The 12,481-nt window shown below is 27.7% G+C and overlaps 1 protein-coding gene across 1 annotated transcript in view; it reads right to left on the reverse strand.

Annotated features, from left to right (window-relative positions):
* LOC135924200 (uncharacterized) overlaps nucleotides 1-12,481 on the reverse strand; it is a 134,323-nt gene that overhangs the window by 93,582 nt on the left and 28,260 nt on the right. Inside the window, exon 6 of the mRNA XM_065459250.1 lies at nucleotides 132-620. Coding sequence (XP_065315322.1) covers nucleotides 132-620 — 489 coding nt within the window. The remainder of the gene's footprint in view (nucleotides 1-131; nucleotides 621-12,481) is intronic.

Genomic DNA, 12,481 nt, shown 5'->3' on the forward strand with positions numbered 1-12,481 from the left:
TTGAAAAAAAAACAACTTTTTTAATATATAAATTGACATCAAAATAAACCCATCCTACCCCCAAAATTAAATACATTTGGAGTAAGATTAGATTATTTATTTTTAAATTCCAAAAAAAAAGAAGTAATAACCTGATATTGTGTCAACGTCAGAGTGGCATCGTGGCTGGAATATGATTCTTCTCCTTGGCTCGTCACGATTTTGAGCCGGACATGAAAATTATTCTCGAACGGTACAAATTCGTTTGATGGCCGAGATACTCTTGATGACGTTACCAGAAGTGCTAATCTCTTATAATTCAATATGAGTTGATAAGATCGGTTTTTCGACTCTATCGATTCGTCACTATATTCGTTATCGAAGTCGCTATTTGGAATCTCTTTAAGTTCGAAAAAGGCGGATCCGTTATGGGTTAAATTTAAACTGACTGATATAATATCACAGGCTGAAGTTTGAGCAGGGTTAGGTCGAATTCTAATTACCGCTAAAACCCGGTCTAAAAAAAAAGAATCAGCATTCAAGTGATCGACTGAAAGGTGATAGTGGTCGGATTTGGATAGCTCCCCGGCGCTGTATTCTAAGACATCCATGAGCGGATCAAAGGACTTTGTTATGTCGGTCTTTTTTATTTTTGGAAATTTTTCGTATAAATTATGTGGCATTTTTTGCAGCGAGAAATATTTCGTTGCATTATTAAGAGGAGTTAGTGAGGTATAATTAAGTATTACGTTAAATTATTGAAAAATGAAGGTGCATATATTATATTTAATTGCCTGGCTTATATACAAAAAAATTTTTTGCCAGACCATAATTTGTATGTTTTTTGAGCAATTTATCCAACTACATAATTATTATTGTAAACGAAAATCATTATAGTTTTCAAATAATACTAAATTTCAAATTATAAAAAGACGACAAAGGGCACTTTTTTATTGGGCAGTAACATAAATCAAAATGTGCAGTATTTATAAATGAGCAGGAGAAAAAATAGTAGGTATTTTCAATTTTTAGGTAGTTAATATTTACGAAAAAAAGCTATATTTTATTTTTAGGTTGGTCATCCCCATTAAACATATATAGTGTAATTAAGATATAATTACAAAAAAGAACTATTATTTATTCAAGTTTTTTTATTGATTCTGACAGCATTAAAAATAAATAGGTAATTTTAAAATAATTTAGCATGTATTTTAAATTTTTGGTCAGTTAATAAATAATTTCCTAGTTTTTTATTTACTTGAGGAGTTTTAATTTTTACATTATTTATTTTAGATGTAATTTAGTAAAAAAAAATTTAAAAAAGAGGAAAGCAATGTCCTGCAAAAATTTATATTCTTTATATGATAATGTAACATTTTACTAGTGCTGTAAACATTTCTAAAAAATCGAACGCGTTCAAATTTAATATCAAAAAAAAGAAACGTTCAAAATTTTATGATAAATTTTTATTTAAATTTAATCTAATATAAATAAATGTCATATTTTTTTAATATATTAGCCATGTTAAATAATAATAGTTTTATTTTGATAATATAATTTATGAAAATTCTCAGTCGGAGATGAATGTCAACCACCAGCCTCCCATAAACAAAATGGGATAATCGATCATGCCCTATTAGCTTCCCTCAACCAAGGTTGAGGACATGAATACTTGGATGTCATCCCCTCTAAAAATCTTGATCTCGAACTTTCAAATCATTAATTCAGTTTTGCTGTAGCCATTCGCTTAAATGTGACAGCCTCAGTTTCATATAAGTGCGCCAAGTGCAAAAAGCCAGTAAGTCAAACTGGTCGTCATTACCTCCAAAGCGTCTTTAGCATTGGACGCTCCGGCATGACAGTTGCAATGCTCTCATAAAACGAGCTTGAGGAGTCTGATTAATCTAGATTTTCTTCTTCTTCCCTAAATTATTTAGAATCCCCTCCCTTCCCCTCTTCTTTCTCATATAATCATTTGCATTAATTATATTTCCATTATATTTATTATTATACTTTGTATTATGAAGTCGTTGTTTGTTAAATTTCTTGAATTTTCTAGAATTATGTTTTGGATATCATTTTATTTTTATATTTAACCCTTCAATACTCCGGTGGGGGAATATGAGACCCCAGACTTGCTAGAATTGATATAATATGATCTGGAATCTTCAGTAGCTTCATCAAATATATCTTATATATTTAAATTTCATATATTTTGGCTGAATAGTTTTTAAGAATAAACATTTTGTGACTGATTGGAGTTTGTGAGACCCCACCAGAGTAAATACGTATTTTTTTTATTTTTTAATAATTATCTCATTTTTCAAATTATTTTTATCATTTATTATGATTTTCACATATTCTGAAAGTAAATATAATAAAATTATTTAAAATGTAATATCATTTTTCATATAAAGTTGGATGTGAAAAAATAACATTATTATCATATCCAAAGAAAGAAAAGGGTGTTATAAGGCTATCAACTTTCCACCATAATAAAAATGTTGATACAAATGATAAAAGCAAGCCTAAAATTATAACATTTTATAATATGACTAAAGGTAGGTTAGATATGGTGTATTGAATGACAAAAAATGATACAATTTTAAGCAGATCTTACACACTTCTAAACATAATATCAATTAATTCACATCATATAGCAAACACAAAAATATCCATACAAGAAGTAATTTCATATATAAAATGTCAATTGAACTTATTAAGCCATATTTAGAAGTACAGCAAAAATTATCAGATTGTCCTGACTTTTGAAGGAATCCATATGCAAGATATTAGGTAAAGTTCAAAATATAAATCTTATTCACTCAAGAGGAAGGTGCAGTATGTGTCCTAGAGATAAAGATGAGAAAACAAAATATTTTTGAGAAATATGGGGAAAAAAATAATGTTTGGATCATATTAATACTTTATGTGATAAGTCAAAATTAACATATTTCAATGTCCTAATTTTTTATATGTTTGCATGTATATTAATGTAAATCTTGTTTTATATTGACGAATAAATATCATAATAATGAATTATAATGATGATATGATAGATAAATTATTTTTTCAATTTAATTTAATAAAAGTAAACTATTTTTAGAAAATTTTGGCACAAATTATAATTATCCTCATTATTTTTAATCTAAGCTTAATAAATTAAAATAAATATTTTATCAAGTTTAAGGTTTGATCTATCTTATATCCAAATATTAAATCAAAATATTAAATACAAAAGGAGGTATATACATTCGAAATTGGGGTCTATTAAACCCCACCAGAGTACTAACGTCATTTTTTTATTGAAGGGTTAAAATAGGTTATAATTATTTATTTTCAATAAATTTATATGGCAAAAACGCGATCTACAGGGGCAGATGAAGGGATTATATTACATTTAATAAGCTAAAGTGGGGAATTTATAAAAACATTTATTGTTTTGCTCTTTGTTTCAAAAAATTGAGATATGTTATCCTCCTCTAATCCTTCCTCTACTTCCTCGTCAAAAAAAAGGATAACTCGAAATTAAAAGATCTTGCATTATCATTTCTAGGATTTCCATTGATTTTTTTTCAATAACGTTATAACACTGCCGGGTTCTCTTGAATAATGTATGTCACAATCGTGTCAATTCAAAAGTATATCGTAAATTGATATATCCCAAGGTATATTAATAAGTTTAAAGGAAAATAGAGTGAGAATAATTTATTTTTGAATTTGTTAGTCTCAAGAAAATGATTAAATATTTTGAACAACTTATTGGAAAATTTTACGTTTATAACGATTCGGAGTTTATTAGACTCCGGTGTATATTTATAAAAATATAAAGTGTCATTATTATTACTAATATGAAATATTATAAAAATCATTAATAAATAATGAAAACCAAACCAGAATTAATATACAAAATTCCAAAATTGGTTGGACCACTCACTGAGAACTTAGACAGAATATTAAGTTATTTTTCGACCAGCACATTACCGGACTCTATTAAAATAAATACTTTACTTAATAATTTATCTGATGATGTGTTTGATAATATTAAATCAATTTGCTCTGATACCGATATTAGATCTTAAGATAGTGATTAAGAAATTAACTTACCTTTTACCTGTACAAGATAAAAAATATTTTAATAAACAAATTCAACTTATTACAGCAGAATTCGCGTGAGAATTTCATGCAATGGTACATAAGAGTATTAAAACTGCATAAAAAATGTAACTTTTCAGACGACAATTGATTATAAGAAAAATTACGTGCGTCTACCTTAAATGACAAAATAAAATATAAATTTTGTAAAAATATTAATTTAACCTTAAATGAAATGGTGGAGCTAGGAATTAGATTAGATAGTATTAATGATAAATCAGATATTGATAATATAAGTTATATGAATAATGATAAAAAGTCTGATAAAGATAAAAACCTTAACAATAGAAATAGAAATGACAATAATAATTATTTTAGACCTGATAATAATTTTAGAAATAATTATGAAAATAGAGATAATAATAGAAATAGAGATAGGAATTATAACAATAATTTTAGATAGTATGATAGGAATTACGGTAATAATAATTCGAGATGCCAAGATAATTATAATAACTATAACTACAACAACTATCGCTACAACAATATTAATCAATCTAATTATGGTAGAAATAATACATGGCATGATAATAATCAAAGAAAACAGATCCAATATGGTGACGGAAATCGTAACATTTACCAAACAACAATTCAATTAATTATAGAGATAGCGACAATAATCAGAGAAAGCAAATACAATATAACAACAATTCAAATAATTATAGAGGTAGCGACAACAATAATAGAAAGCAAATACAATATAACAACAACGATTACAATATGTATATTGAAGAAATTATTGAAGAGAAAGTCAAAGATGATAACGATTTCAATGTTAACAACTTATCTGGGGACATGCTTAATGACAAAGATAATGCATTTATGACTACTTTAAAAGTGAACGATATTGTTACGAGTATGCAAGTCGATACAGGCTCCAAACCTACTATTATACCTCATGGACTGGCTAAAAAACTTGGTATTAGAGATGTTAAAAAATCCGAGTTACAACTTACCGCTTATGACGGAAATTTAATCAAGATCATCGTCATTACTCAAGTTAAAGTGACTTATGAAGGTATCTCTAAATACTTAGACGCGGTAGTCGTTGAATCAAGAAAAAATGCCTTGTTGGGACGTACATGGATCAACGCTTTCAAAAATATTTTAAATAAATTTATAGCTAATGTTGACACTAATTATGAAGATGAAATAAAAAAATTGATTAAAGAGTGTGAATCCAAATTGACTAATGGGCCAATCAACAAGTGTCAAGTTACATTTAAAAAGAAATGTCCAACCTAAAATTAAACCGCTAGACGTATTCCTTATTCAAAAATTGATCTTGTAAGTAGACCTGTGCGCCGCCGGCAATTTTATTCACGCCGGAACAGCCGCCGATTGAGATCAGCGGCGTAAGCCGGCTAGCCGCCGATTTTTTTATGGCGGAGGCGCGGCGTGTATAATATTTAGAATGTTGTTTAATTATATTTATATATTAAATTATTATTATTTAAATTTGAATATTAACATTAATATAATAAAACATGAATTGTATTCTATTGCTTTATATAATAGAATAGTGTATATCATTTACATTCATTCATACACCATATTCATTTCGGCTATATTAATTATTTTTATGGATTTGCGCTTTTTAAACCACCCTATATACAATTATGAAATAACAACTCTCTCTACTAATCAAAAATCAAGTTATGTGTGGAAGTACTTTGGAAATCTTATTTTGAAGAATAGAATAAGAAAAGCACGATAATGCCTGATTATATTTATTGTGAACCTTGTTTAAAATTGGGGAAAAAAGATGAGAAGATTCGGATAAAAATAATCCATTTTCACAGTAATTTATTTTAATTTTAGACTTATATTTATATATAATTTATATTTTAGTTATGATATCAAATGCTATAGCAAAAAGATAAGTACGAGTAATCTTTCTCGACACTTAATTAATGTGCATAAAATATCAGAAAAAACTAATAATAATAAATCCATTCAAACTCTAAAAATGTTTCTAAAACCAACACCAACATGTAGCAAGAACATAAAAGATAATTAATGTTTATTAATATTCATTTTAAATTTTTAACTGGTTTGTTAAATTAATTTTATTAAGCTCTATTTGTTCAAAACAACTAAATTTTTTAGTTTGTTTTGTCAGCTCTTATTTTGAGATCTTTTTAATGTATAAACTTAATATATAATTTATTAAAATAATTATGTAAAACTTTAAAACAACTAAATTTTTAGTTTGTTTATTGTCAGCTCTATTTTGAGATCCTTTTAATGCATAATTTAAATTTATTAAAATAATCATGTAAAACTTTAAAACAACTAAATGTTTAGTTTGTTTATTGTCAGCTCTACTTTGAGATCCTTTTAATGTATAAACTTAATATATAATTTAAATTTATTAAAATAATTATGTAAAACTTTAAAACAACTAAATTTTTAGTTTGTTTATTGTCAGCTCTATTTTGAGAACTTTTTAATGTACAAACTTAATATATAATTTATTAAAATAATTATGTAAAACTTTAAACAACTAATTTTTTAGTTTGTTAATTGTCAGCTCTATTTTGAGATCCTTTTAATGCTTAAACTTAATGTATAATTTAAATTTATTAAAATAATTATGTAAAATTTTAAAACAACTAAATTTTTAGTTTGTTTATTGACAGCTCTATTTTGAGATCTTTTTAATGAATAAACTAAAAATATATTTTATTAAATTATGTAAAACTTTATTTTGAAAGTTCATAACTAAATCAAATTTTTTATTTGTTTCTCTTTTTTAAATATCTTTTTTCTAATAGGGCGAAATTATGTTTTGATGTGCTGCTTAGATTTATTGCCATTTGATTCTATAAGCAATAATGGGATGACAGATTTTCTAAAGGTTTAAAATTTAAATGAAATGATTATTAAAAAATAAATTGCCTAAAAAAATAGAAATATAAGATAATTGATTCCTCGTCAGAATTGCCTAATAGGACAACTATTGTCGGGGAGCACTAGATGATGTTTATTGTTCTATAAAGGCACATGTTTTAAACCTGATTGATGCTGGTCCAAAATTTTGTTCCATTACTTTTGATTTATGGACCGATCATTTCAAGCGGCGAAATTATATTACATTTAGTCTTTATCATTTAGATGAAAATTTTGATTTAAAATATTTTACCCTGGCAACCCGAAATGTGACTCAAAAGCATACTGGGGAAACCATATTATCGGAGATTGATGGTATCGAAGAGGAGTTTCATTTAAAAGCCAAAATAATACAAATGGTAACTGATGCAGGGGCAAATGTCAAAAGAAGCGTCAGATTGGGGGATTATGAGCATCATTTATGCTTAGGCCATGGATAAAATAATTTGGTTACAGTTGAAGGCATAAAAAAAGTTGCCAGAATTGATAATCTCCTTAAAAAAATTAGAGAAATTATTTCAGCCCTCAGATATCGAGTAGCTGATCTGGAATGTGAAATTGAAGATGAGCATCGTAAATGTCTACAGTCAATTTATGAGACAGGTCATATCTTGGATATTGATGATTCTGATCCATACCTTGATGACCATTTTGATAACGAAGCGGATAATACAAATGTCATTACACCAACCAATCTATATAATACAAAAACGTTAAAATTAAATTGCCCTACCCGCTGGCACAGCATATTAATTATGCTAGAAAGTGTTCGTAGCGTGAACAAAAATCCTATTAATAATGTTTTGAATAAAATAGGAAAACAATGTTTAAAACTTTTTAATAATGAATGGGATATGATTGACGAGCTTTATGCCGTATTAATTCCATTCCGAGAGTCGGTGGAATTTCTTTCCTCCCAAAAGGGATCGACTATAAATCTAGGGTTATTATTTCGCAGTGAAATAGAAACCCACATACAGATCAATATATCTGATTCCTCAGATATTATTTGTTTAAAAGAAAATATGCAAAAAAAGCTTGACCATAGGTTTCCCATTACTGAACTTCAAGTTATTTTATATTTTTATTAATAAAATTATATTTTGAACATTAGATATTAGCGACTCTTCTTGATCCCAGATTTCAAAATCTGAAAATTGTGTCAGAATATTTAAATTCAAATTCTACTACATCATTGCAATTTTTAACAAGACATTTAAAATTTTTAGAAAATGATAAAAATGCACAAAGTGAAATCCAAGTTGAAGATAATGGAGAGACTTCCAGTTCTTATATCGCCAAAATAGCTCGTAAACATTCCATTCCAGGCAGTGATTATAACAATATAAGTAATTTAGAACAAGAATGCCATATTTTGCTAAGCCAAAATAATATCCCAGAAGAGGATGCATTAACCTTTTGGAAGAAAAAGCAACTGGAACTTCCTAGGCTTGCTAATTTAGCTAGGAAGGTTCTTTGTATACCTGCAACCAGTACACCCAGCGAAAGAATTTTTTCCATTGCTGGATTAATACTCAATGCAAAAAGGACTTCTTTATGTCCCACCAATCTTGATAAAATTCTATTTATTCATGATAATTATAATTTAGCTAAATCTGAATTCTGATTTATTATATTTCTTACTTAATATTTTGTTTGCATTCCAAATATATATTTGTTATAATAAAAATCAATAGAATATTACTAATATGTGTTGTTTATGTGACTCTGATCTGAGTGAAAATTCAATTCCTTAGTCTATTTCTGAGAATGAGAAAATACATGAATTTAAATTGAAGTGAGACAGGAAATAATTTAAGAAATAAACTATGTTAACAATGTGTTAGAAAAGAGCGCCAAATTATAAAAAAATGTAATACATTGATTTATAAATTAAATTTATTAAAAAAATTTTTTTTAATAAATATCGCGCTGCCGCCGACAATTTAGTAGGCGGGCCGTCAATTGAGACATCGGCGCACAGGTCTACTTGTAAGCAATGAACTTAAAAAATGGATACATGATAAAATTATTGAGCCGGTGAATGATGTCCGATAGACAAGTCCTGTTACCGCGTCTACAAAGATGATGGGAGCATTAGGCTATGTGCTGATTTTAAGGACACTGTAAACCTATCTAGAAGATTTCAGATACCCTCTACCACGAATCAATGATCTAATAGCTAAACCTTCAGAAGGAAAGAAATTTTCGAAGATTGACTTTAAAAATGTTTTCTTACAGGTCCCGAAGAAATATTTTAACTATATCTACGCACAAAGGATATTACCAATTTACTAGACTTCCTTTTGGGCTAAAGACCTCATCTGCAATCTTAAACAGATCATGGATCATCTTCGGTGACATGGATGACGTCATATTTTATATTGATGATTTACTTATAACTGAGAAAAACGATGAAGCTCACCTTAATAACATAAAAAAAGTGTTTGATAGAATATCATCGTTTGGGCTAATACCTAACTTCAACAAAAGTGTGTTTTTCAAAAACAAAGTGAGGTTCCTGGGTCATAATATTGACGCCAAGGGGATTCATGCTAATCACGACAAAATTGAAGTATGCCAGAACCAAAATCAGCTGCTGAATTATCAACATTTCTGGGAATGGCTGGCTACTATAGAAAATTTTTGAACAATTTTGCAGAAATAGCCGATCCTCTATATAAAATCGTCAACAAAGAAAAATGAGCTTGGAACTTAGAACACTCTAAAAGTTTTAATAATCTAAGAAGTTGATTAGTCTTCTTCCTGCTTTGACATATTTTAACACTGAATTACCTATAGGGATAGCCACTGACGCATCTAAATGTGGTTTAGGAGCTGTATTATTTCATATTGAAAAAGATGGTAAAGAAAAACCTATAGCTTTAGCGTCGAGAACTTTATTAAAATCAGAAATGAGCTATACCAATATTGAGCGTGAGGCTGTCGCTATTATGTTCGCTATAAAGAGGTTCCAGGAATATTTAATTGGCACAAAATTTACAATTATTACTGACCATAAACCTCTAGTTCACATCTTTACCTAGGGTCTTAAGGATAATAGTACCATGTCCTTAAGACTCCAGAAGTGGAATATAACATTAGGTGGATATGATTTTAATATAAAGCATAAAGCCGGTAAATATAATGTTGTTCCTGATTGTCTCTCGAGATTACCACAAGAATGTCATGATGAAGCTGTTGAAAATATCACTATAATAAATGAATATGGAGATTTACCTATTAATTTTAATCAAATTCATGATGAAACTTTGAAAGATATTGAATTAAAACAAGTCATAAAAGATATTAAGAACAGGCCTATAATGAACAATATTTATAAAAACATTGAATTGGAATTAAGTATAATTAAAGATTGTCTTTACAAGAGCAACAGAATCATAATTCCGTCTTCTATGAAAAAAAATGTACTACAGTCATTATATGAAGGTCACTTGGGAGCAGGAAAAATCAAATCCTTAGCCAAAGATTACATGTGGTGGTCTGATATAAATAATGACATAGAAATGGAAGTGAAAAGTTGTGACGATTGTAACATATATCATGATAATCCTAAAAAGATATAAAAACCATGGGTTTCGGCAACTAAACTGTTTGCATAGATTATGCGGGTCCGTTCTTCACAAGAAATTGGTTGATAATAATCGATGCCTACAGCAAATTCCCAATTATTATTCCTGTTAAAAATATTACGACTGATGTTACTTTAAAAGAAATATTTAAAACTATTTCGCTATATGGAATGCCTGAAACTTAGTTACGGATAACGGCACTAACTTTACAAGTAACGATTTCGAAAAATTTTGCAATAATTATGGTATCAAACATGTGCTCACATCTGCTTATCACCAGCAATCCAATGGCCAGGTAGAACGCATGGTAAGAAAGTTCAAAACACATATGAATATTAAAATTGACTTAGACATCGCACTTGACAAATTTTTATTTAATTACAGAGATACGCGTAATGATACTACAGGAGTTACACCATCTCAGAGAATGTTCAATCGAGATATTAGAATTAAATGGGACTTATTAAAACTGTTGGAGGAGAAGGAGAACAAGATAAACGTTACTTTACCACGAAATAGAACCTTTAACGTAGGAGATTTTGTTTGGTACAAAGTACAAGGTGATGACAAATAGTGCAAAGGCATGGTCACACACAAAGAAAGTAACATGATGTTCCGAGTTAAGACAGATAAAGGTATTTTGAGGAGACATTTAGATCAATTAAGAATTAGAAACTGTTTTAAAACACTTATTAATTATGACTCTAATGATTCTTTTAAGGAGGGAAGTGTGGACAAAAATATAAAAATTACTGATAAAAATGATATAACACCGATTTCTAGACCAATGCGAATTAAACAAAAACCTGTTTATTTAAAAGACTACATAACTTAAAATATAAAAATAAAATAAATATTAAAATGCATAAAGTAAATTAAATATTAAAACGCTTACGCTAAAACGCAAAAAATGAAACCGCTGAAAATATTATATAACAATCTTATTGATTTATCATTCTTCATTTATTCTTATATCCAACTTGATGAACTATTATTTCTCATTATTCGCAACTTACTGATGATAATAACAATTTTGAAAATTGATAATAATAACGACTGAGCATTACAAGCAAGCTATATGACAAATTCACGATATATAAGGACAACTTACGATAAGGATATCAAGCTTACGATTTAAACAAACCAACGATTACTATGACTTATGAAACAACTTGATGGTCAAAATGTTAAAACATTTGGACAACAAACTAACTATGACAATACAATTAAACTTATGTGAAGGCTTCTTTAGAAGAAGGAGAATGTTGAATAATATAATTTTAGTTTTACAATTTGTAACCTTTATTTTAGTTTTCAAATGGTAACCTTTATTTTAGTTTTCTTATGGTAACCTTTATTTTAATCGTAACTTATATTTTAGTTTATTTTAAGATTATATTTTTATTTTAGTTAAATATTATTTTTTGTAAAAATATATATATAGTAAATGGATGAACATTTTTTAATAATAATAAAAAAATATAGTGAGAATAATTTTAAAATGATTTTAAGCATCTCTATTTTTAATTTTACCCAATATGATTCCTATCACAAATTTAAATTTTGATATTTTTAATACCCTTAATGCTCACGGGTTACATTGCAACAATTTTATTTCTTTTTCTCCTAAATTTTACTATAAAGCATATTTAGAATCATATATACAAACTAGCTAATTACCCCTCAACCTCGTCATTCTTGACGGGTTATTAGCTAGTTTAGTTATAAACATTCATAAATTATTTTTTAAATTTGCTCAAATGTCACAATGTGCAGTAATAAACTGCAATTCCATATTGGATAATTTTTGATGTATTTGTTATGTTAATTTTCATAAAATTTTCTTTATAATAAAAGTTAAA

The sequence above is a fragment of the Gordionus sp. m RMFG-2023 genome, chromosome 1 (genome assembly GCF_954871325.1).
Source record: "Gordionus sp. m RMFG-2023 chromosome 1, tfGorSpeb1-WG-v2, whole genome shotgun sequence".
Taxonomy (NCBI): domain Eukaryota; kingdom Metazoa; phylum Nematomorpha; class Gordioida; order Chordodea; family Parachordodidae; genus Gordionus; species Gordionus sp. m RMFG-2023.